At 43.3% G+C, this 26,982-nt stretch overlaps 1 protein-coding gene across 1 annotated transcript; it reads right to left on the bottom strand.

Moving 5' to 3' along the window:
- Positions 1-4,909: 4,909 nt before the first annotated feature.
- Positions 4,910-21,518, bottom strand: LGI2 (leucine rich repeat LGI family member 2; the record flags this gene model as incomplete). The annotated part of the gene is made up of 8 exons (XM_082281647.1): positions 4,910-5,727; positions 8,271-8,435; positions 13,181-13,350; positions 14,398-14,469; positions 15,039-15,110; positions 18,276-18,347; positions 21,173-21,244; positions 21,337-21,518. The coding sequence occupies 8 exons, from the start codon at positions 21,516-21,518 to the stop codon at positions 4,910-4,912; spliced, it is 1,623 nt and encodes a 540-aa protein (XP_082137773.1).
- Positions 21,519-26,982: the final 5,464 nt, after the last annotated feature.

Here is a 26,982-nt window from a genome sequence, read left to right as displayed (position 1 = left end):
GAAGGGCCTGTAGCAACAGGACAAGGGGTAATGGTCTTAAACTAAAAGAGCATAAATTCAGAGTAGATGGAAGAAATTTTTTAAGATAAGGGTGGTATAACACTGGACCAGGTTGCCCAGAGAGGTAATGGATGTTCCATTCTTGGAAACATTCAAGGTCAGGTTGGACAGGGCTCTGAGCAACTTGATGTAGTTAAGATGTTCCTGTTAAGGGTGAGCATGTTGGACTCCTCATCACACAATTCTGGGGCAAGAATGGCGCTGGCTTATGGGGGAATTGGTACTGGGGAATAGATGGGGTTTTTGTAGTTGCTATTTGAGCTGCTTTCACAGTATCAAGTCTCTTATTTTGTGGGGGATCTAACATCATGTGGCCAGCTGGTTTTGTCAGACTCTGAAGGTCAGTTTTGAAATCCATTAGATCACCAAGCCTGCAGTTTCTCAAAAAGGAGGCTGTGTGGGGAATGCAAGAGTTGTCAAGTGCCTGGTTTGCTAGGAAGTAAAAAAAGAAACCCAACTGGTGTTAGCAGCTCAGCTCCATTGCTTCTGGGATAGGGTGTGAAAAAGAAGTCTCAGTAATTGCTGGCTATGAGCAGTGCTGCCAAGAGGGAGCAGTGGTAGCCTCTGTGGGCCAAGGGTGAGTGGGACTGAGGGGATGAGTCAGACTCTTACAGCTGTTCTTACACATCTGCCTTTAGCTTGACCTTTCAAAAACACCCTGCTCTGTCTTCCCCTTGAAATTTGCAGAGGAGTGACCATCTCGTGTTGCTCTTTAGGAATGCTTTTCTCTTGGTATCTTGCTATGACTTTCAAGGAGTAATAGATACTTCCCAAGGAAGAGCTGAAGAATGTGGCAATAGGTGGAAAAAAATTATTCACCTAGAAAGGACAAAGAAAGCAGGGGAAGGTAGGTGGGGAAACAGTGCTGATTTGCAACTGATGTTTGAGCTATGATGGAGTTTGTGAACCACACCACAAGGGCTGCTGACTCATAAAAAGGTGGAATACCCAAAAGGAAAGCAATGATCCCAGCAATTGCATCCCATTATGGTATGTCAGACACATCTTTGATTGCACAAGCCTGTAATTAGTTACAGAGAGTTGTGCTGTTTCTGAAGAACTAAGAGGAAACAAAATAATTATTCCCTGTGTTAGTGACTAGCAGGATCAGTGGATAAAACTCAAGGATTGCTTTAAATAAAGTGTATTCACTGCTGATTGATTTATTTTTTTCAATTTCAGGGTAAATGTCAATGATTCAGTAAAATTTAACAAATCTTAAAAGACCCCAGAGCAAAGATCTGAAAGTCTTGGGAGTAATTTTAGGGCTTGGTTCCTATTTACTCAGCATGTAAGAAATTCACTTAAGTATCTTAATTTTTTTTTTTTTTTAATTATTTTGAAAATTAAGATCTCTTTACTTTGTGGTAAGAAAGAACCGAACTCATGAGTAAAACTCACAGCAGTAGCTGCGTTACATCCTGCTAACACTAGATGGGGTGTAAGGAAAGAGTGAAGGGGAAAATCAGGGAACAGCAAAACCTTGGAGGTCCAAACTATCTCAGGCACAGAAGGAAGATGTAACTAATCTGAGTATGGCTTTCTCCACCTTGTCAAAAGCCAAACCCGATCATAAATAGACAGGGACCCGTTTGCCCACCCTGTCCATTCCTCTGGCAGTGTGGATCCTTGCAACATGGATATTTTAACAAGCATGACGCACCACTATTAGTCACATTAACTACATTTTATTCATACAATGAAAGAGTACATACAAGTCAGTAGCATAGATTGCATCAGCTCCTCTTTACTAAAAAAAGCTCAGTGTATATACAACCTTAAAATGCTCCTGCTGTAGCTAGTGCATATTAAATCGATGCTTATATAAATTAATGTTCTTTACACAGACTTACGTATTTTAGAATACATTAAAAATTATTGGTGGCATGTTCTGTTATCCTTTTTCACTGTCCTGATGGTCTAACATTTGCAATGAATTATGGATATGCGTATTTTATTTACTATTCAAAACAATTCTTATTACAGAATATAGGCCATGGAGACAAACCCATGGTTGCATTTGGAAAGGCAGAAAATATTTTCAATTATTAGTGATTTCTGTTTTTATGGCTGCATCCTGCTGCTTTTCCTTGGGAGCAGGAAGAACAGAACAAGGTTCTTTTTGAGATATTGCCTATGTTTAATCCTGTGAAAAGTACCATAACCTTTTCTTAATCAACTGGTGCTTTTTGTTCTCCCTCACAGCTGCTTTGACCTCCAGTGCATGAACTCAGCAGAACAGGCAGGCCAGTGTCTGACTCCAGACTCTTCCTGAAGCTGGGAGGGATGCTGAGCTGGGCTTTCTGACCAACCAACACAGCTACTCAGCAGAAGTGGCAGCCTGCCTGCAGAATTCATTTCCTTCACTCTCTTCTTCTGGTCCCATGTGAATGAGCTAGACTCCTGTGGATCACTTAATCCTGTTTATTAAGCCTGTCTCTGCAGAGACCATTTTAATTTAATTCAACTTGATAGTCAAGCCTCAAAATCCCCTTGGCTCTTGAAACAGTACAATCTCCTGGTATTCAATACACAAGCCTTTTTCCAGCATCCTCTTGCTTCCCTTCAAGGATCCAATCTCTCTAAACCAGCTTTTCACTCTGACTGATGCCCCTTCCTGAGTGACCAGTACTCACCACAGTCGAGCCCTAGAAGAAAGTGCCAGTGCACTAGGAAATGCCACCCTCATCAGAATATCTAATTCTAGTTAAACTTCCATGCTTGAAATGCTAGTCACAACACAAGCCAAATAAATGTTGCTTGCCAGTCATATCCATTTTAAAAAGTAAACTGTTAACATGGTAAGAAATTGCATTCACTGCAAAACATGAATCTCTTTGTTTTGTCAGATTTGTTAGCTTAATCCTAGGAGAGGTATTGCTAAATCCTATTGCAGAGTGTTGGTTTGCATCTACTGGTCTTGAACCACTGGGACTGACACCGCACTGGGATTTGGAGAGCAGCACTCAGTCCTTCAGAGGGTGGGATGGGCCAGGTTGCCAGCGTAGTTAAAAATAAAACCAGGTTGAACACTTCTGTAGGGGGAAAAAAACCCTAACTCATAGTTGAAAATCAGAGTTATGTCTCTGACAGGCCAGTAATAACTTCATTTCATAGCAGAGAGGTTAAAGTTGGGGAAGACTGTGATATGCCAGGTCACTGGTAGGTTATGACTCCTCACGGGAGTCCTTATGCATAATCCTCTTCTGCAGCATGCTTCACACCCTGGATATTGTAAAGCCTATGAGAACATCTCTGTTTGTGATCACAGGCCATGTCTCACATGTCCAGGGGAAAAATGTGAAACTCACTCAGCAGAAGGATGGTGAAATAGCCCTAAATATAAAGGACAGTTTCCTTTGCTCCTCCTGCTTTATGCAAAGCCTCCCTATTATTCAAGGCAGCAGTGCAGCAGCAAGACATGATAAAACAACCTAGTAGGCTAAGTGGTACGAAAACTTAAAGAAATATGTTGTGTAAGTGAACAAACAGGAGCTCTGATACACAATTTTGTTGGGTAAGGGTGGCAAAGAACCTTTCCAGGAAAACAGTCCCTTGCTGTTACCCGGAGGGAGGCTCTGCATGCCAGGATTGCCCTATTTAGGATGATTGAATGCCTTGGTCTGTAACCACCCAAAACACCAATGCAGTACAGTCTGTCCACATCCTGCTGTTCAGCCTGCAATGGATTGGCAGCCTGGCAACAGCCTGGACTCACCCAGTGGAAATCCTTCTTGGAGACAGGATTAGCTCTAGTCTGAAACAGCTCCAGCTGCTTGGTTTCAGATGACTTAGTGATCCTGAAGTCACAGACTTTAGTTAGAAGGAGAATTCCCCAAATACAACTTTGATGTCCCAAACCTGAATTTATTGCTTATGAGATGTGCTGGAGGGGAAACGCTAGACAATAAATCACCTCATTGCATACAGAGCTACAACATGGAGTGCATCAATGTAGATATGTGTTTCAGGCAAAGCTTAAGCTCTGCCTTCTGGAATGAGGGTTCACAACAGAGTAACACGTTAAACACACAGAATCTACTGGGAATCATCAGCAAAATTTTGAGTTCGGGCAAAATGGGATGTATTTCTGGAATACCTATTAAAACAGAAAGTGGGTAGGATTTGTAGTTGATTTGTTCATGGCATCATGCAGACCTCTGGTATTTTCTATGTTAACTTGATAAGATCTCACAGTCCTGAAGACACACACTTCTTTTCCTGGCTAGCCAGTTACTGTGGGCTGGGCTACTTGTTATGCACAATTTGTTGCTGAAAAAAAGTGAATAATGGAAGAAAAGTGGCAATAGATTTTGACTCTCCCTTCAGTCTGCAATGAATTTAAGCGATGCCTTGGATTTACTGTGAACCAGAAAGACAGATTTTGAATAGAGAACTCAAGAGTATTCTGGAATGTTCCCGTTTGCTTTTACAATTCATCAGCAACCATGAAGAACTGGCTCTAATATTAAAACATATATTACTGTTCGTTTAGGAGTCAAGATCATTTTTATGTTTTGCATGGCTCACTCTTCACTTTCTTTATGAGATGTTCAACTCAAGGTAGTTTGCTGGATAAAATTTAGATCATTCTCTTAGATGTCAACATTAATCCTAATGCACTGCACTCCTCTTTGAATGACTACAAATTGCAAAGTGTCTTTGAAAAAGGATAAAATGGACATGTCATGCATTAACCAAGTAAATGCAGTCCCTGATTAATATGCAAGTTTGAAAAGTTCAGAAAATGTCATCATACTCCATAGGTGCACCCTGGTTTTGGAAAGGTCTCTTTTTGCTTTGTTCGTGTATAAATGTCATTCTACATAAATTTCACTCCAGCAGCTTTTCATAAACTCAAGTCAATTTTGATATGTTCAAATATTTGAGTGTTTCCTTTAAAACTAGAGGCAAAGAAAAAATCTCTTCGATCTGTTGACACAGCTGTGAAAGACCGTGGTGCTTGCACATAGATTTCTTTAAATAATCTGAATATCTTCTTTTCACCATCCCACTGGTAAATCTGGGAGAAGGTATAGTCACTTCCCAAGGCTAGGTAGTAATTGTTCTTGAAGGAGAAAGGCTGCAGTGTCATGGCTCCTCGGGATGGAAGAGCCTGTATCTCCACAAACTGTTTGCTATTCCATTTCATAACTCTGGAGTCACCAATGAATCTTGTGAGAGTGATGTAAAGGTCATCTTGCATCCTGAAACTCTTCACAGCCAAGACATCTTCCATGTTGGGGATTTCACTGTGTGGGACAAACTTTTTGGAGGCTTTGTTCCACTGGAGTATAATGGGCACCTGGGCACGGCTAGAGAGGATTAAATGTGATTTCCCATCTATTTCAAGAAACTCAGCATCAGTGTCCCTGAACCACTCGTGGAGAGACTGATATGAATAAAATCCTTTGTTATTCCACTTATACACTGTTGACAAACCTGCTTTAGAGCTATCTGCTATGACAAAAAACATTTCGTTGTCTATCTCAAAAAGCTCTATATCATTTGGCTTGGAAATGCGAGATACTTCAATATCCTGGAATTTGACAAACTTCGTCCAGCTTTCATCAAACTTGTAAATGTGTGAGCCACCAAAGAGCTGTGCCACCACCACAAAGACTTGGTCACCAACAAGAATGGCTTTACATCCCACTATAGACTGACCTATTGCCCAAAGAAAGAAAACAAAACAACACATATATTAGCACAGCACAAAGCACCCTTACACCACAGATGTTACCAAATCACCTCTCCCCCTTTTTTTAAACCTGCACCATCTCATAATTTTGTCTTCTGCTGCATGCCATCAGAGTGTCTCTTCAAGCTTCTGCTTCCCAGTAACTGGAGAGATGACTTGTCCCACCCTGCAAGGTGTGCAAGTATGATGTACCATAAAATGCTAATTCTTTTTATGCAAAATACTTTTTATTTCTCTGTTTGTTCAAACAGATGGCCCCTAATATCCAAAACAATTATTTAAGCTATACTTTATTATTTTAAAATGACAAGAATTTTTATCTTGCCATTCATCAGACATCTGAAATTCTCTTATTCTTGTAATGTCTATCTTTCCATCTTAACTAGAAGAATGAAGTATAGTATATTTTTCTTGCTCGAGAAGGGTTAGAGTCAGCTTTTTGCTACTGTACATAGAAATATAGATGCATCTTGTGGATATATCACCTGACAGCAGGATGAAAAGATAAATCTAACTCTGTTGTTTCTTTTAGGTATTCTTGAGATTTCATAAACTAGAAATATTTAGAAATACTGCAGTTGCCAGATAGATCAGATCAGGTTATGATCTGTTTTGAGAATGTCAAGTTACACAATACAAGAACCACATCAAAAAAGTAACAACAAGATTATTATAATGGGTGTTCCTCTGTGAAGCACAGTTTAAGTAGAACTATAGTTATAGAACTATATAAGAGGAGCTCCTCTGTGAAGCACAGTTTAAGTAGAACTATAGTTGCACAAGTTCCCCAATGCATGCTTGGTCAGTCACCACAGGAGATTTGACCTGGCTCCTCTGCTGGTCCCCTACCCATGGCTTTCACAGCTGGCTTGGGATGATCTGCCACCCTCCCAGGGCAGGAGAGCTGGGCGTGCCTTCCTCTCAAGTACAGCAAGGTATCTGCAGCACAAGTATGAATGCTTGAGCTGATCATCCAGGCTCCTTCTGATCTAACTTAGTCAAAACACACTCTAGAAGAGCTTTCACCTGTCCCCTGCCTCGTTCTGCAGAGGACAGCAATGCCTTTCTCTGCATGTTCACTGTAAAGGCAACTTTGACAACTAGCTCAGCTCCATAAGCCCATGTTGTAGAAGCCTAAATTTAGATATCCAAATGCCAAGCATGGGTAAGTAGTGAAATTCTCTGTGGAGCTGGCTCCAGAGCTCTACAAAACACTCTTCAGGCTCTGCAGGAGGCTCTTTATGTGCCTGTGTCCTCTGGCAAAAATCTCAGGCTCACGTACATTTCAGTCCAGAGCTCGAGCTCAGAGCTTCCAGGAACAAACTCTGGGTTTGCAGCTAGGACACAAGTCCCTGGCAGAAATCAAGTCATTCAGAGGAAGGTGAGACACCCTGAAAGACAGCTGTCTTTGCAAATGACTCAAACTCTCATTTCTGCAGTTTTTCTAGGGCTCAGCTAGCTCTCTCTGGGCTGTTGACTTCTCAGTTTACATCCCATTTTATCCTAATCTACCAGAACACAATGAAACCTAAAAAAGTAACATTTTTCATTTCCGAATTTTCCTGACAGAGGGGTAGCTTCTTGTAAACTTTCAATAGTTACACACACAGCTGATCTGAGGAGGTAAGTGCTTGTTGCCTTTGTAGAATTCAACATCAGACGAGGATGCAGCATACTCTATGTGTCCCAAAATGTAAGGTAAAAAATAAACTATAATACACAACAAGCAACAGGACGGAAAGATGCTCCATGGATAAATTTAGCTCCTGAGTCTTCAAAACCTCTGGCTTGGAGTATCTGGGAAACCAGGCAGCAGATAACAACTCTTAAGAGTCTGTCTCTGCTGTCATGGTGTGACTGAGCACCACAAGTGTTGGTTAGGGACAGAACAGTTATTAGAAAATCAGCATTAGAACATCATCTGGCATCCACACAGGCTCTTTGTATGATCAGGCCAAGATGTTAAGTAAGCATGTTTGTAAATTGAAAGTAAGTGTGGAAGCTTTACAGCACATCTCTTTAGGTAACAACCAGAGTTTAAGTATTTCTGTCATTTTCAACTGGCTTCCTGGTCAGCTCACCCTGAAAGCATCCTTCAGACCTGTTTCCTTCTACATACAATAGATTCTTCTTATATTCTGTTTTGCAGGCAGTTTGGCAAGACCATGTGCTCCTTCAGCTTCTGCTTTAACTTGCTGTATGATTGAGGCAGTGAGCGCTAAGCTGGCCTATGATGTGACATTTACGGCAAGTGTTTGTGCCTTCAGAACAATTTACAAGAATGGACAAAAAAAGAATGGGAAAAAAAAAAAGCTACAGTAAGGTTAAATGCACATGTTAAATGATGCATTACTCCATGGAGTCACTCATGTCCAAACATGAGTGACTTCAATCAGCCAAATTCAACAAAGATTCAGGACAAAACCCAACAAACCGGTCCCATCTACAAATCTTATCCTTGTGAAATGCCAACAGTTCATCAGTGACTGCAGTCCCAGTGTTCATATACCTGTGATATTGTCATAACTCCTGAAATTCATTTCAATGTGATCCCACTCCAGCACCATGCAGTTCTCCATGCTGGGCTGTGCAATGGCTACAAACACATCATTCTTTGAGTTGAACGTATCCACTGAAACGGACTGGTAGGGCAAAATCTGGTGAACAACAAAATCTAGAAACACACATTTACAACAGTTAGGATACATTCTTGCTGGAAACACAGAGTAAGTGTGTGACTAGAATGATTTACACTGAAAAATGCGTGAAATACTCTGGATTTTGTATAATGCTATAATGGAAGTATCAGTGCTCATGTTAGGCATGCAGCAACAGGGAAAGCGTCTCCTCCTTTAGGTATCATGAACTGTCCTCTGGAAATGTATTTGTCAAGGAGATCAAATATGCAAATAGTTAAATAATTCAGATTTTCCAGCTAGGCTGGCTACTATCAGTGAAATAGAGAGACGAGTCTTTTTCCCCACAGCTGGAAGTTGCTTTCCCGTCAAGTGAAATGGCCTTGCTAGAATCACATTCAAGCTGAGAGACAGCAACTACCAGCTGAAGTCCAATAACTTCTTAAGTCATGCAAATTTAATCACTAGCAATTTGTGTTATGCTAAACCAGGCAGAAAGTGAAATGATATCTGAAGTTTGCCTGGGGATAACCCCGTTCTGCCTAGACCATAGACAAAGTGGTGTAATCAAAAACTCAGTTAACATAATGTTTTATGGGGCATTATAATGTAGTTTAGGCATAAAATACAACCAACCTGAAAATTACTATCCAGTGGAAAATTTGTCCTAGACAACAAGACTGAGGAATTGGAGCAACCTTTAAAGATTAGGAGTGTAACTCCAGAATTTAAGAGTTTGTTTCTCAAAAGTTAAGTGCCTTTGTAGACTTGATTTGAAAATTCACCCTGGGATAAGTCAGCAGTCACCACAGAACCAGTCTGGGGCAAAGTGAGGAGACTTGGGTCTGAATTTCATCTTTGACCAGAACAGCTGTGCAAGATCACTATTATCAGAAAAAACACATGGTGTAGCAGAGCTGACAAAGCACTCAGGTCTAAAATGTGGCAGGAGGCCTGCATTGAAGGAGTATGTGGATACAGATATGTAGAAAAGGAAAGGCATCTTCCCTATGACGGCATTTCTCTGCAGAACCACACACTGCTCTGTTTTAAGCTCCATTTGCTACACGCCTTCACCATGCACTCCTACATTGGAAGGGCCTGAGCATCCAGGGATTTTGGTGAAATGGTAATTAAGTCCTCACTCGAGTCCCTCATTTTGGTGCATTATGAAATAATTGCTTCTGAATGAAGAACCCTCTGTTTCTGCATGCTTGAAAGCCTTGCCCTTGAGGAGTTGCACTTCTGGAGAATAAAGATAGATGACTACCATTAAACAAACAGAGCAGATTCCACAGCTGTGAAAGAAATGACAATCTTCATTCTTTGAGGGACTATTATAAATAGAGCTTGGGCTTGGTTCATAAATGCTGGTAGGCAAACAAGAAAGTTATCTTCATTCTCGCTGGTAAACTAAAAGGGCTGACACTGAAGTATGGAGAAAGCAAAAGTAACTCACCAGTTATAAAAGGTAGCTAAAGGATGGAGCAACAGCAGATAGAGTCACAGAAAATAACAATATTTTTTTGAAATATTGAGGAAAAAACCAAAAAACCTAATATTGAAAAGACATCTCTTGAAATCTGAAGAATTGTGAAACACTTTGGGGGAATCTGTGAATTGAAACAAACCAGTCTGTATGTGAAAATGGGTAGGAAAATCATTTGTGATCAGTAAAAAGCAGTAAATGCTGATTTTAGCACCAGCTGGGAATACCAGACGGTAATGTAGAACAGGGTTACACAGTAAAAAGTGGCTGCCACGTCAGGCTTGCAAAAAATTTAGGCCTTGGGGGCTTGATTTAGTTCTATGTACCTTGCTGTAATGCTAGAAGGAGCTAATACAGTAAATACAGGACTGGGGAGGAGCCCTTTTCTAACGTTTTTCTTTTAAGCTGGATCCCCTGGATGGGAAAGGGAAGAGGACACAGCCCATGCTTTCCCCCTGTGCTGCTGGCTGCATGAGCTGTCCCTCTCTCCCTCCAACCCCACACAGTTTTGCTCTCCCTGTCTCAAGACACGTGGTTTTCACGCTGTTTTCATCTGGCTGAGAGTGGGGATGTCACCCTGTCCTCCAGTCACTTATTCCACCTCTGTTCCCTCTGTGGTTGAACTGGCACCATAGCATCATGGGTGAGGGACCCTACAATTTTATTGGGCTGATTTTCCTTCCGGGAGCCCTTGCTCTGGCTGATCCCAGCACACAGGAGCACTGATGCCAGCACAGAAGAGGAGGAGAGTGCAGGGAACACTGGAGGATGGTAAGGAAAAATACCAGTGATGATCTGTTCGGGCAGCTGCTCCAAAACTGTATCCTGCAATTCAGTCCCACTCTCCTCACATCCCTTCTTCCCTGCAGGGATACTTCTACTCCAGGTGAGGAGTAAAAGGGACCTGGCTGTGCCAGCAGTGAGCGTTAACCATCCTTTCCCTTCTCCCACTGCAGAAGATCTCCAGCACAGGAGCAAGAATGGAGCAGCATCTATTAATTTGCAAACTACCTCCCTTCCAGACCGTGGGGAAAGAGAGGACCACCTCTCTTTCAGGTAAAGAAAGGGGAAAACAAGCTTCCAAATCTCAGTGAGATGATCCCTTCCTGCAAGTCTGGGCAAAGCAGGTCCCAGGCATGCACACAGTCTGTTTCCAGCGGCTGTGGGAGCCCAAGGCCAGTTTTCCAGTCTCCTGAAAGTGAGTTACATGTTCCCCTGTGGTGCTCACAACCACAGCACAGGCCCCTCACACACTGTTGAGGAAGAAGGACAAGAAATGAAGTGAAATGGCTTAATCTGCTTCCATGATGCAAGCACTGAGAAATGGAAAAGACAGATGCTATCACAAAAAGGGTTAAAAGTGCAGGTCACCAATACTGTCAATCACATTCTCTGTGAAGAACCAACAGGATCATTTTGTTCCTTGCCTTTTTATTTTAAATTTGGCAGCACCTCTTTCCATCTCTCCTGTTACCACTGTTAGCAGTTCAGCTGAGGCAATGAGCTGACTGGGCCAACAAGACACACATTTTACCAAGCAAACTGCTTTGTTACCACATCCTGCATCCAGTCATGCTTGACACAGAGTACTGGAGACCAGAAATGATGGAAAGTCTGATCCCACCTGGCAAAGGAGGGAAATACTATACTAAAAACTAACACAAATGAAAGAGTTTTGCAGAGCCTTGCCCACCACTGACTGGGAAAGGAGAATACACCTGTGGGGTATGTTGCTTTACTTCAGAATACAGTATGTGTTCTAAGCCTGTGACTAATCAATCCTCAAGGAAGGAATATGGGCATATTTACACTCCCTTTGGATCTGGGGGAGGCAATGGCAGAGAAGGAGAAAGGAGCAGTGGCCTGGCACCACAGACTGCCAAGGTCATGCAGAACTGTGTGACAGCTAAATGCTGTGCTGTGGGAGCACCTCTCTGAGGGCATTTGAATAAATATTCAGCTGGGCAATCCTTGCCTCATGGAATGCCTTTGGCCCCCAAAAACTCTGCATGAAATTAGATTTATGCTTGGTGTGATTTCGCTTATAGCGGACAAAGGGACAATGTTAAGGGTGAATTTTACCTGTAGCAACTTTACAGTGTCTAGGTACAGAAAGGTGACAGAGGGCTGGTAGGTCAGGAGAGGTTTGAGGACCAGGTAAGGCTTCCTCTTGTGCACTGTTAGTGCTACACAATTGCTTAAACCAGATAGCAATGAAATAAAGCCTGCTTTTACTTTGCATTTCTGCCTCTCGGTGATTCAGCAGACATGAGACTGTAACTTTGGTACTGTTCTAAACTTCATTGCTCTCCTGTGTTTGACATCCTTTTATGCAGCAGATTATTGCACTTTACCTCTGCTTCTCTTCTGACATTATTTTGAATTCTGAGTTCATTCTCTTTTCCTTCACATATTGCCATCGAAGCACCTTTCATATCTTTTCCTGACATTTCATTTTACATTACTAGTAATCAACTTTTCTGTTGTCTTTTAATAATAATGACTAACTTGATGACAGATGAGAACTTGCACACCTTTGATATTACTGTCTAGAAGAAAGGCAGAGCGCTGACATCCTATTCAAAAAAGATGAAAAACAATACTTGCAGCTGATATTTTCAGTTATATGATGTGGCTACATTTAAAGATATGTAACTGCAGCAGTTTGGTCATAAAATATAAGCATAACCACATGCAAATTCCTCTTCACTCCCTTCAGCATGCTTTACATTACCTAAAAAAAAAAAAAAAAAAAAAATCGAGATCCTAAGCAAGACAGTAGGCAGAATATTATTGGACTTTTCTCTTCAACTTGATGGAGTTCCATGAAGAACTGCTGGCACTACTGCCACCACCTTTGAGGCTAATAAATCATGATTTATCAAATAAAGATAACAGCTATAGCCACATTTTGGAACTTATGTTCATTGCTTTCTGTGAAATACAGAGGTTTTAGGAAGCTCATCTGCCATAACTATATGGTTTCATTCCAGATAATAGAAAGCATTCTGTGATGAAAATTAAGCCACGAATTGAGTCATAATCAAGTCTTTTGGAATATGAATAGTCAGAGCTCTTCTCCCATTATCACTTAATCCAAATAAAAACTCAGTACTCACTTTGGCTTCTAAATGTAATTTTCCCATTTTGTACTTGTTCTAGTACTTGGAAGTGCTTTGTATGTAAGTAACCCTTTCCTCCCCCCAAGTCATGCTCATAGAAGCAAAAGGGTATCATCTAAACTTCTGATATTTAACCATTTGTAGTGTGCTTAGAAATATACATTCTGAATACCTGTAGTGGTGCATTCATAATCAAAACTTGTCACATCATTTAACTTCTTATCCTGATATTCTGCTGGACCAATACACAGGACATCAGAAACAGTGGAATTTGTCATCTTTAACCACAAAAACAACCACTTGGCTTTGCAGTCACACTCAAATTTATTTCCCCTTAAATCTCTAAAAAAACACACAGAAATAAACATATTTGAAAAGGTTGATAGCAATATGAGTACTACAGAACTGTTATTACCTTGACATGCTGAATTTCCTTGAATTGTTCTGATCTGATGACAGGCAAGTTTCTTAAGTTTTATTTGGACTCCTTTATTATGAACTCTCTTTCACTAAGTTTTTCAGAAAATGGTTGCAGTCTATGGTCATATATAATCATAGTAATGGAGCACTGCGATCCATGTGTAAAGTTACTTTTTTGGTAAGTTTTCACAGGATGAGGACTGTAATGTAATACATCCTGACCCTCAGGTTGTCTGCTGCAAGCCTCCTTTGCACCATTGACCGCTGACACAGACAATTCTCGTTCCTTCCCTAAACTGTTCCAGTACTGCTGGTTGACAGAGCAACCTTGCAGATGTGAAATACAGATATAAGACTTGTATTTTTTGAGTCGCTGCTGGTGTAGAGTCAATTTAACTTCTTCCTACTAATGTATATGCAATTTCAGCACTGTACTTGTTCTTTGATCCTTTGGCAGTTTCTGTGGCTTACAATTTTACTTTGCTGTTTGGAAGAGCCAGGCCAAAAATAGGGGAATCCTAATTGTACAAGGAAATACTGACAGAATGTCAGCAATGTACTACAACTGCTCAAAAACAAGGAAAAATAGCTTATTTTTTTAACTAGTCCCTTTTACTAAAATAATCTCAGGGAATACATGTAATAATAACAGGGAAAAATGTTCAGAGAAACTGGAGTTTTAAAATTAATTGTCTCCCTTTCCCTAAAACAATTTACATGAGACATCAGAAAGAAGTACAATAACACAAGCAATGTACAGCATCACAAGAAGCAACAGTGATTTAAGAAACAGCAATTACTTTAAAGGAGTCTGTCAAGCAAATAATTACAAAATGAAAAAAAGCTAGAACAAAAAAATACACTTTTTTTTTCTGTGTAGATACCAGATACAGCACCACACACCCGGAACCCAAAACTGAGAGCAAGAGCAACAGAAGCAGGCGGCCAATAGAAATCCTCATTACTTACAGTTCAATTAGAGAATCTAAATCGCTGAAGACATCCCTTGGCAGAGCTTTGAGATGGTTATTGGCCAAAGAACTAAAAAAGAAAGTTAGAGCTTAATATCATTGCTGCCTCTTATCTTGCAATTCTTCTCAAGTCTGAACTCACTTACAGGTTGTTAATTATCCGGTACTGTCCAGCCACTGGCACTTTTAGAAGTTACCAGGAACAGGCATTAATTATTCTCATTCAAGAATGGAGATTGCTTCAAGTTCACATGAAAGTAAAATATTTAAAGCTTTTTTTTTTTTTTTGCCCAGGTGCAAATGTAACCCACAGAGCAATCACTGAGCACACTGAAAAGCAGGAGGAATGTTAATCATGCGTAGGCAGTGTGGTGGTGGTGGTACCAGTGCAGCACTGGGGGTACCAGTGTCATCCCAGTCCCAGCTGTGCCTGCACACAGGCAGCCCAACATGTGGCAGTGCTGCCCAGGCAGGAATTGCTCTAAGGCTGGTTTTTAATTTACAGAAGGCATATTGTTGACATCAGGAGGAAGCTGACACAGAGGGAAGAGAAGTTTTCTGTGTAGCAGAAAAAACAGTGGTCTCCCAGGAGAGTTTTATTCAAGTAGAAATCACTGTACCAAATGTTAAATAACTTACAGGTGAGTCAGGTCACGAAGGCCACGAAATGCATTTCTTGAAATGGTTTCAATTTTGTTTCCTTCAATAAATCTAGGCAAAAAAAAAAAAAAATTAAAATACTTTAAGAAACATCATTATTAGCATCACAGTGCTTTAAGCTATGCTTGCCAGATTCAGCATGTTTCTGGGCAGCTCCTTCAGACTGAAAAGTGGGAAGTCTCAGTGGAGCTGCTCACGTTCCTTTTTCCCTTTCCTTGGGTGGACTGCAAGGAACAATGCAAGTACCTGGCAGCACAAGGGATGGCACATGACACAAATGTCCAGCGGAAAAGGAACAAAGCAAACAAGACAAAAAAAATTATTCCTCTCTTGGTAATCCTCTCAGGGTGTGTTGTGTGAGGCAAGAGACCTGCATAGGAGAGGCTCCTGAGACAGACTTTAGAAGCTAAAGTCCTACCTTCCCCTCTCACAAATCACCAGCGTTTTCAAACCAGGGGCAGCACAGCGGTGCCAGGGCAGCCCAGGCTGCAGGCCTGCTCTGATGGGGAGCTCCCGTGGCGGCACACACACACAGTGCCACCTCCATACACACACTAGAACTGCCCACATTTGACATCTGCACAAATGGCAAGACTGCTGCCTTGGTTTGGTTCTGGCTGCCACAGTTCAGCTCTCTCCAGCCAGGACATCTCTGCAGGGTGCCGGCTGCACACAAGTCACGGCCCCATGCACTGGGGGAATAATGACAGGCACATATCGATTCCAGCAGCATGCTGCTCCTCCTGACTGCATGTCAGCATTTAAAGAAAGAGCTGATATTTGAGCATCTTGACCCCTGAGCACTTGAGGACGCATCCCTAAGTACACCATCATCCCTGCAAAGTGATTGCAGCCAGGTGGCCATCAAGATATTGCATGATACAGCTATACCTGGATGAAAACAACTGTATGCTGATTTTATAAAAAGTTTGTGAGATAAAGGTGCCTCCCTTATTCCTAAGCAGCTCTGCCTGCCCTCCAGAGAAGTTAGAGGAAAAATGCTATGAGACAAGGTCTCTTCTCAACAGAGTCAAGATGGGAATGCAGGAGATGACAAGTGGTCTTGGTTTTGCAGTTTAGGTGTAGAAAAAATCCTTCATGAAGTGACTGGGACCCTGACTGCAGGCAAAGGGTGCAGATCAGAAAGTGTTGTGTCTACATGGGAGATGTCAGAGGCAGATCGGCCCTTTCCAGGCTGTGTGGGGCCACAAATTCAATCTGCAAGAGCAGAAAGCCACCCTGCCTCGTGGCACCCTCACTGGCACTTGGCATCCCTGCACAGCACCAGCTCACTGGTCCATGCAAATAAACAGGGCTTCACTGCACATACTGCAAAAAGCTGGGACTCAGTAATTTGCTGGATCCTTGAATCACCAAACCTGGCCCCCAACAGATGCTACCCTAGGAATTCCAGTCTGTTCACCAGCAAAGCTCCCGTCTTTATCAGACCTGTCTTACCCAGACTCTGTACACAGAGTCAGCTTAAGGGTGCATTGAATGCCATTATGAGTGCTGCAAGTGCAGCAGGACACAGCTGGAGATATATTACACATAGATACAAGTACCAGCTATGGGTGCTCCCCAGCTGCTCTTCAGCCAGAGACTTTGCTTTGTACACACAGACACTTGTCATTCCTGTTTGTCAGTGAGGTTTCCTTCTTCTCTACAAAATCTGATCCCTCGTAACTAAGAGACATGACTTATGGAAGCTGTACTGGTTTTACTGGCTGCATGGCCAAAAAAACAAATCACAGAGAAAGGCCACTCACAGCCAGTTCCCAAAAGGTGGAGGGGTGATTTGCTGGGAAGAGGAAACTGGCAAGAAAGGCAACCACAACCATTAACTTGAGACCACTTGTTCAGCTGCTAAAAGAATTTGAAACTGTAAGGGTTTACCACTCTCCATCCTGCTCCCTGGCTTGCAGCTGGTGGTCAGGGACAGAGATTTGCCCTTTGAGCAGCTGAGGAGAGCAGGGTGTTTAATTCAGACAGGGGTCTGGCTGCAGTGACCAGTACAACTACCACGATGTATGCTATGCTGCTGGGACAAGCTCATCAGCACTTGAAAGCAGGTCACTAATGATACAACAAAAAATTGTTTTCTTCCTTTTTACAAACATGATGCAAATAATTTTTCCCTGTAGATACGAGGAAAAGAGAGTGCTTAGATAACTTGCTATCTCTGAAAAATCCAGATGTAGTGGAATCATGGATTTTAGCATATACCATTTACCATTATCTGCAAATTCCATTGTTGGCTACTCCATATGTACCAGACTATTAACCCTGAATATACCCCACCATAATATCTATTTGCCTTCAAGATTTTAGCAAGACTCAGTTTTATGAGCATTGGTCTTCCTATAGAAAAGGACAAATGTTTTCCACAGCTGCATTTCAGCTCAGAAAGGTGGGTGGAATGAGGAATTTTTTCAGGCTTTATTCACAGGTCAAACACACCAGCTCATATTGAGTAACACAGAGAAATGCCAGTCCTTTGGAGTGTGAAGGGAAGACAACCTTGTACCAGGGCTAATACTTTTTTTAAAAGAAAAAATGGTGAACTAAAAATAAACAAAAATAAGGATCAGAAAAAGAAAGGATTGCAAAAATCAACTGAATGATGTAAACAAAAGGAGAGTTAAATAAATTTAAATAGTAATATAAATAATTGCAATAATTTATGTTCTATGAAATATATGTATATATATATTTATGTATTTATAATTAATTACATCAAGATAAATGTTATGAACATTAAACAGTGTATCAGAAAAAAGGCAAAGTAGGAGACAAAAGCTGGGAAAAGAGAAGAAGAATTAGGGTTGTTCTGGGCAGTATACCAGTACTCTGCAATTCCTCCTCTGGCTGCCCACAGGTCAGGACAGGCTTCCCCACCTCTTGCCTGAGGTTAAAATTCCCTTAACAGCGATGGCACTGTTCTGGAAAGCCAAGACAAGCTCTTGCTAAGCAATGCCTTTTTGGCGTGCTGGAATTGCACAGAGACACCTTGCATTCACTGTATCTTTTAAAAATGCACTGTAACCCCTGAAAAATCGTCAGCCATCGTAAAGAACATTTGCACAGGAGTGGAACATAAATCCTTCAGTTCCCCTGCTCCTGGGAATCACAGTAAAGACCAAGGCTCTGCAGCAGGAGTCTTGGCAACTTATCAAAACGTCTTTATTTATAAAGGACATAAAATACCAAACTTACAAGTATTCTAGATGGAAGAGACCAGCAAAGGCATCATCTCGTATAACAGTGAAGGAGTTGGAGTTCAGCAAGCTGAAAATGGAGAGCAGGCATTAGGAAAGCACATTAAAACTTGACACACTGGATTATGCCTGTTCTGTTTATTGCCCGTGACCAAACTAATCTTACTGACTTGAGCCCATGTTGCCCCACCAATGCAGCACACATAAAATACTGTGGAATGGTCTACTGAAAAAAAAATCAAAGGCATTACATGATGGTAGTTAATGTCCACTACTCCCCATGAAAAATGCTTGCTGTGCCATTGACCTTGGCTAAATGTAACCTGGTTCTCAGCTCTGTGGTCCACTGAGCAGAACAAGCCATCATTAGATAGCAGGTCTGCTGAGTGTGGGCCCCATTCGCTCACCACCCCTCCGGCTGCACTAACAACTTTTAAGAGTCCACCTCAGCACCAATCCTAAGTTCCCAAGCACCAGCTCTCATTTATGCAGTCACAGTGGGCCAGTGCTCACTCATTCCATGCTCCCAGGGCAATGCTCCAAGCCTGACCTGCAGATGGGGTACAGCCTGAAGTGTGGGAGGGCAGCAGCCAGTTTGTCAACTGGAAACACAGACATACCCAAAACACCAAGACAGAATCCTGCTCCTTTTATAAAGCAAAGCCCTGTGTCCACAGGTGGTGAGAAGAGCTGCAGTGCTGCCTCCTCCAGGCACTGCCCTGCCCTCCTCCAGTGGAACTTCAGGGACAAAACATGTTAGAGCTGCACCAGAGAAGCTGTCACCTGAGCCAGGACAAGGCCACCAGGCAGAAGGATGTTAAGGAGGCTTTGCCAGCAAAGTTCATTCCTTACTGTATCAAAGCACAACAGTGGACATCTCAAAATGTTGATGTTCAAAGGCAGGAGGGCAATCTCCTTTCCAAAAAATAGCAAAACTTCTTATTTGGTCTAAAAAATGAACACTACTCAAAAGAAATGATTTTTGGAAAATCTCAGAATTTTCCCCTATGAATGAATATGTCTGCACGAATTGCTTTATTAGAGCAACTGATTAATCTTCCTTTTGTATGGTTTTAGGCATTTAGAAGACTAATGAACATGAAATGCAAACTTTCCTTGTGATCCCTGGATATTATGCTAATACTAGACAAATGCTCCTTAAATTATCCCAAAGAAATCTGACAAAGATGCAGACCACCAAAACAAAATCCTTGCACTACTATTTTACCATGATTACTGCCAGAGACGACATCGTCCTGGGGTGTCCATGTGCAGAATTATGCATGCAGCTCTTTGTCATTTAATCATTATTTTTTCTCATGTTTTAAGGAAAAAGTCACAAATTACACTAAATAACAGAATTTGTCAGTGCCCAAGGTGTGGTGCTCCCATATCTGACTTACCACATAAAGTGTCATGAGCAACTTCTGCCTTCCTCAACAACCCATCTCTGCCCCACCACCCTACACACTCCAGCATCTCCACGAAATCTACTACAGCTAAGGAAAAGGGACAACCTTCATCTGGTCTTCTTCCCTTTTCCTAGTACCACCATCCAAAACAAGCCAGATTCCCCCATCTCTAATTTTCCACCCACGGTTTCTCACCCACGGATTCCTCCCTTTCCTTCCCAGTCCGCTGTTTGCAGCTATTTATTGGTGGGCAAGGTCCTCGTCCCTCTGCTGGGGGCTCTGTACTGACTCCCAACTCTCACAAAAACTTGGTTTTGGGGCCGGTTTCACATTAAAGCAGGTGACAGCTTCCACCCCTTGCTTTGCCCACTTCTCCCCAGCATTTTGCATGGAGTGCTGCTCGTCCCAGTAGGAAGACAGGCCTTTGAGTCAAAGAAGGTGGGGTGCCCAAGGAGAGGAGCCTGGCCATCAGCTACCAAATGCCTTTAGAGACTACCTCTTGCTAAGACCAGTTTTAACATCTAGCTCTGGGGCAAGCACTCAGCCTGGGTTTCTGGCTGGCCTTGGGTCTTTTTGCTGGATTTTTCTTTGCAGTGTATCTTTTCCTGGGGAGAGGGTTAGTCAGTCCTTATGGGGTGGAGGGCCTGGTTGGTATCAGGACAGGCTGCACTGGGTGAGGCAGGATGCAGGCTGCTGCTCAGCTTCGCTGCAGACTACCAGAGAAATTAGTATCCAGGCTCCCCGGGGGGGTTGTACCGCAGTCTCTCTCTGTATCTTCCCTGCTGCCTCCCAGGACAGCTAAATTAAGCAAGTTTGGGTAAGCTCCTGGAGCAGGAGGCACATACCTAACTGCAACATGGGCACGACCAAGCAGCTTGCCGGGGGATAGCTTGCAAAGTGCTAGGAGCTAGACCACTCTCTCCTGGGACAGAGGACTGCTGGGTCAGAAGGCATCTAAGGGCCCACCCTCCAAGCCACACGCTGAAGCACGGAGTCATGCTGCAGACAACACCAGCTCTTACACACACAGAGGATTCCCTCTGAAGTGTGTCCTGGCAGCCTCTGCTGACCCTATTGTGCCCACAACGTCACAAAGCCAGTGCCAGACTGCCGGGCACAAAGTGAGCAGGAATGAGAGCCACCACCACATGACTCTGGGGGACAAAACTTAGCCTTAAACTTACTAAAGCTGAAGTTTAAAAAAAGAGGAACTTAGGGCATCATAAAACATTTTGCCCTCCTTTAGTAACTAAATACACATTTTATGAAGTGGTTTCTGAGCAGAAAATGCATCCCCTGTTATGAAACGGCAGCTACATCGGGGGACTGTGCAAGCTGGGGATTTACCCGTTTTCTCCCTTTCTACAAGGGAAATTGAACTCTATTCAGGAGAAACTGGGAGGCTCTATGCTTAAAGGGACTCTATTCAGGAGGAAGGGGCGAAGTGCTACTTGGCCGTGCTCCTTCCCAGTGCCATACTTACAGCAGCTGCAGGGAGGGCAGGTGGGAAAACATCCTGTCCTTGACTTCGGAGAAGGTCCCGTTGACCAGGCTCCTGGAAAAAGAGATGCCACCCATCAGGCGGGACCGCCCCGCATCCCTTCCGCGCCCTCCTGCTCATCCCGCCCCGCGCGGTCCCGCACTCACAGGGAGCCCAGGCCGGCGGGCAGGCTGCGCGGCGCCCCCGCCGCCCCCACGCACAGCGCCGACTCCCGCCAGCAGCTGCAGGGCGGCCCGCAGCGCGGGGCCCTGCGCGGGGCGGCGGGCGGCAGCGCCAGCAGGGCGGCGGCGGCGCAGAGAGCGGGCAGGAGCCGCAGCGGGAGCGCCATCCCGGCACCGCCGCCGCCCGCCGGCCGCTCCCCGCCGCCTCCCGCGCCCTGACATCAGCGCGGCGCCGCCTCCGCTGCGGCGCCGGGACGCGGAGGGGGGGTCCCGGCGGGCGGGGCGAGGCGAGGCGCGGCGGGGCCACCTCGCCCTCCGCCTCCCGGCGGGACAAAAGCCAAAAGCCCCGCGGGAGGCGGAGAGAGTGGGTGGCTCCCGGTGGTCGCTCCAGAGTGATGCTGCCCCAAAAAATCGAGGGGATCATTGAGGTGCTAAAGCGTGTCCAGAGGACAACGGAGCTGGTGAAGGTTTCGGAGTACAGGTCCTCCGAGGAGCGGCTGAGGGAGCTGGGGTGGTTAGCCCGGAGAAAAGGAGGCTCGGGGAAAGGGATTTATTGCTCTTCACAACTAACTGAAAGGAGATTGTAGTGGGATGGGTGTAGCCTCTTCCCCAGGTAATAACTGATAGGACAAGAGGAAACGGCCTCAAGTTGTACCAGAGGAGGTTTAGATTTATATTAGGCAAAGTTTCTTCACTGTAAGGGTTTTCAGGCATTGGAACAGGCTGCCTAGGGAAGTGGTGGAATCATCATCCCTGGATGTGTTAAAAAAAAATCACAGAATCATGGAATGGTCTGGGTTGGAAGAGACCTTATTCTAGTTCCAAACCCACTACCATGAGCAGCTTTCACTAGACTAGGTTTCTCAGAGGCTTATCCAACCTGACCTTAGACACTTTCAGGGATGGGGCACCCACAACTTCTCTGGGCAATCTAATGTGTAGTGTGGTGCTTAAGGACGTGGTTTAGTGGTGGACCTGGCAGTACTGGGTTAGTGATTGGACTTGATGATCTTAGAAGTCTTGTCTAACCATAAGGGTTCTATGGTTCTAAGACCAACTCGAAGGATGTCTAGATCATGAAAGAAGCAAATGGATGATGACACCACACAATTCCAGTTGCTTTCCAGTAGTATGTGTGTCTTAAGTATGCATTAATTGAATCATGTTGTGTCTGAATGCTTGAAAGGTTTCAGAACTGCATGTAACTTGTAACCTTCACAATCCTTTTTGTCCAAGCCTCTCTTCCTGGTTTGCAGGGGCGAGTCACAAAATTCTCATGACCATTTCCACTGCTGCAGCTTGTGCCTGCTGCCCCTCCCCATTGCCCACAGAGTCCAGCAGAGCCTCCCATTAGGTGGTTGAAGACAGTAGTGAGAGTCCTCTTCCTTGTGCTGAGCAGACCCAGATCTCCATCTCCACCCACACACAATCCCTGCAGCAGGCAAAAATTCAGAAAGTGTGAGCAACACCTGAGCTAGCAGTTTAATTAATTTATCATCTGATTATGCAGAAACAAGACAGAGAAATTGTTTGAGATCAGTGTTAGTCCCAGTTTTCTTTGCCTTGTTTTATATTTTCAGTGATTTAAATGATTTGTGTAATATATGTCTTTGCAAGAGCTGTTATGCACCACATCTGCATCTTAATTCTACAGCCACAATAATCTAAGGATGTTTATTTCATTGACAAGCAGACAGAAATAGTTGTGAACCATTAAAGCTGCTGGATTTCCTGTCGTTCTCTTCCAGCTGGGTCACTTTTATCCTGAGGTCATTGAAAGTGCCAGAAAAAATAATTTTAAAAATTACAAGAACACCACCAGAAATCAAAAGGTTTTTATACTGTCCCTCACAGTATCCTTCTGGACAAAATATCCTGCACACAGCTAGAAAAGATCATAATAGACTGGGTGAGCAACTGACTGACAAGTTGGGCTCAAAGTGTTACAGTAAATGGGGTTACATCAGACTGTCAGCCAGGCACCAGTGGGGCTCCATGGAGCTCCATTTTAGGGCCAGAGCTCTGCAAGGTTTTTATAAATTATCTGAACACAGGAACTGAATGTACATTAAGTAAGTTTGCCAATGATACTAAACTAGGAGGAGCTGTGGACTCCCTTCAGAGTAAAGAGGCCCTGCAGAGAGATGTGGGTAGGACTAGAGGGCTGAGCAGTCACCAAGCACATGGAATTTAACAAGAGGAAGTGATAGATTCTCCTCCTGGGACAGGTGATCTTGGTTATCCACACAAATCAGAGGATGAGAGCTTGGAGAACAGCCCTGTGGAAAGAGAGCTGAGGATCCTGGTCAGTGAAAACTTGGATATGAGTCAGCCCCCAGGAGGGCCAAGCATGTCCTGGGGTGCATCAGGCACAGCATCACCAGCCAGGCAACAGAGGGGATTGTCCTGCTCTGCTCTGCGCTGGGGCAGCCTCACCTCGAGTCCTGGGGGCACCACAATGTAAGAAAGGATATAAAGCTATGAGATTGTGTCCAGAGGAGGGCAACCAGGATGGTGAAAGATCTTGAAGGCAAGACTTAATGAGGAGGGGCTGTGGTTGCTGGGTTTGTTTGGCTTTGAGAAGGTTGAGGGGTGATCTGAGTGGGGCTTACAACTTCCTCAAGGTGTCAGCAAAGGGGCAGATGCTGATCTCTCTCTGGTGATGAGTGATAGGACACAAGGAAATGAAATGAGACTGCATCAAGGGAAGTTCAGGCTGGCCGTTAGGAAAAGGGTGTTAACTGAGAGGCTGGTCAATCACTTCTCCCTGGGAAAGCTGTCATGGCTCCAAGCCTGGAAGAGTTCAAGGAACATCTATCTGGATGTCACTTAGTTAGTTGTATGGTTTTGTTTTAGGTAGCCCTGTGAGAAACAGGGAGTTGGACTTGGTGATCCTTACAGGTTCCTTCCAACCTGAGTTATTCTATGATTCTGTGAAAAAGAAAAAACAAAACAATTTCCCAAAACAGCGACAAAGTCATGAACCAGACAAGACATTTGTCCATGAAGTGTGACTGTTGTGGCCATCCAGGAATGCCACTTTGGGAAGCCTTTGATACATTTACCCTTTCCAAGTGCCATACAACATTCTGTCAGGAAACACGGCTTCAGGGTTCAGTATTGCTACAAGGTTTTAAATGTCTACAAATGCCATATTGGTATGTAAAGCACCTTCTCTGAAAGATACAAAGCCAGAACCCCAATTCCACAACTCAGTTCTTCAACTTTCACTCATGCTAAGCTGTTTCCTGCAGACATCTAAAAATCCCAGAACATTTTGAAACGGAAAACTATTTACCTGCTAGCACTGACCTCAATTAATTTTGCAGACAAGGTGTCTTCTGATTTAACTGATCTAAATGCAATTTATTTGGTATCCCCTCTACATTCCCATGGAAGAGGAAGCAGGATTTTCTCCTGCTGTCCCCATTTGGGGTGTTCTGTGCAGCCTCATCTGCAGCATCCCTGCTGCACTCAGTGAGGGGCTGCCAGGCACAGACCACCCTTGCTGGAGGTCTTGAAAGTGTCAAGGGGGCTTCCTCGTGAGTCAGAGGAGGATGAGATGGAATGAGAGGCAGGTGCAGCAGGGCCAGGGTACTGCACAGGAAGGCACCAGTGTGAAGAGTGAGGGCTTTATCAGAGGCTGAGGAGACAGCCTGGAGTGCCAGCAGGACAGAGCAGACGGTCCTGTCCTGCTGAAATTAAAAATGAGTGATTGTTTTGGAAAATTCACTTGACAGAAAACAGGTATTTGAGGGGTTAAAAATAAAAATATGCATATAGATAAGCACATATAAATTTCCTTAAAAGAACATTAAAAAATTTCTTGGTTTAAAAAGTGATGACTACTTTATCCATGCCATAGTATAAAAACGCAGTGGCATAAAAATGAAATCTTCTCTCTTTTCTGAGAAAAAAATAGAAAATTGAATTTGATGTTGAAATAGAATATCAAAGAATGAGAAATAATACCGGAAGGTGCATTTTGCTGCTTTCCTTCAAATTCCAGCTCATAGGCTCCGGTGACTTTTTATGTAGACTTGCAGGTGCATCCATTTAAGTCATGCCACAAATAAATGCAGTCAGCTGCCTATGAAAGATTGTGCTATTCAATACCCATAGATAAAATGGCATTTCAGATGGGTAACACAAGCAAAGAAGAACTCAGACAGCACGTCAGTGGGCATAATATAAAAACATGAGCAGAGAGGAGAGGTGCAAAGGCTGTGCAGTGCCTTTAAACAATCATCATAACCAAGAGCGCAGGGGAAGGTGGGGATTCCCTGGGATGCAGAGTGTACCCCAGTGCAGACCTGTACAATGGTGCACAGAATCTTCCAAGTGGATGTTAGGTGGAAAATATTCTGATTCCCATGTGAGTATGACTGAGACATCTCAACACTTTGATGTATGACATTATCACTGTCATTTCTTCTAACACAACAGCTCTTTCTCTTTTCCAAAAGTTTGGATATTTATCTTGAATTCCAAAGAGAAAAGAAATCAGAAGAGCTTTTAGGAGCACATAAATATTAAAATAAATATCTTGATGTGAAAGTTGTCAGCTTTGTTTCTTCAGGATCAGGAAGGCATTTCTCAGACATTCTCATTTTCTCTTCTCAGTCCCTTTTTCACAAACCCCTGCTTTATGGAGTAAGTATTAACATAGAGGCTTTGACTGTATTTTTTCCTGTAATTTGACAGAAGTGGACAGTTGTAGACAGAAGGCTGCTGATCAGGTCACTGCATACAAGATGAAAGCATGGAAGGAAAGAGCACTTAAACCTTTTGTCTGAGAAAATTTAATTTCTAGGATAATTTGCAAATAAAAATTATTTTTGTTGGATCACAACACACCACCTCTTCAAAGAAATTGGAAAAAAATTGTGGGTGGGAGTAAAGTATGTCAGTGGAAGTGTTCCCACTATGAGGACTCTTAATTGCTTGTGACCCTGCTGTGGAAGAAGGTATGGGAAAATTAATGCTCTGAGCAATATTCATCTTGCTGAGTGTTTTCCTTTCTTTCCTCACTCATGGTTGATGTGACCTTTTTGGACTCCAACTGCTAGAGGAGATGTTCTGCAACATGCAGAGCACGTTATTATTATCTTGAATTTTCTCCAGCTCTCAGACCAAATGTTTAGTCTGCTTGGTCAGGATTAAATGTCCTTTGCTCTTGACTTCTGAAGATTTCTGGTCCAGATTGCACACCTGGTATGTTACTGCAGTTTCCCTTTAAAGAAGCACAGAAGCAGTTTACTTTGCTGAAATGTAGGCTTTAATGAAAAGTGTTTAAAAAATATTCTCAGAAATCAAACAAAAATCCAGGTTGCCAAATCCTACTTTGGGAGAGCTAGCATGTCCTCTGCAGTGACACAGTGCTCCCCAGCCCTGGTCTCTTACACCAGAGGTGTGCTGTGTGCCCTGTGTGCCCCCATTACACCAGAAAAAGAGGACTTGCTCACATGTACTGTCCTTGCTTTCATGTTTTTTTAAAGGCCCCTAAGCCAGATTCACAGTGGCTCCAAATCCCCAGATCTGGAAAGGAATTGCTGTGGAAAGAGGAACAGGCAGAACAAGTTGGTGTGTCCCAGAGATTTTCACACATAGCCTCACCTACAGTCCTACCCT

This window comes from Coloeus monedula (assembly GCF_965178545.1).
Source record: "Coloeus monedula genome assembly, chromosome: 5".
Taxonomy (NCBI): Eukaryota; Metazoa; Chordata; class Aves; order Passeriformes; family Corvidae; genus Coloeus; species Coloeus monedula.
Note: the sequence above shows the minus strand (reverse complement) of the source record. Positions and strands in the feature narration are given on the sequence as shown.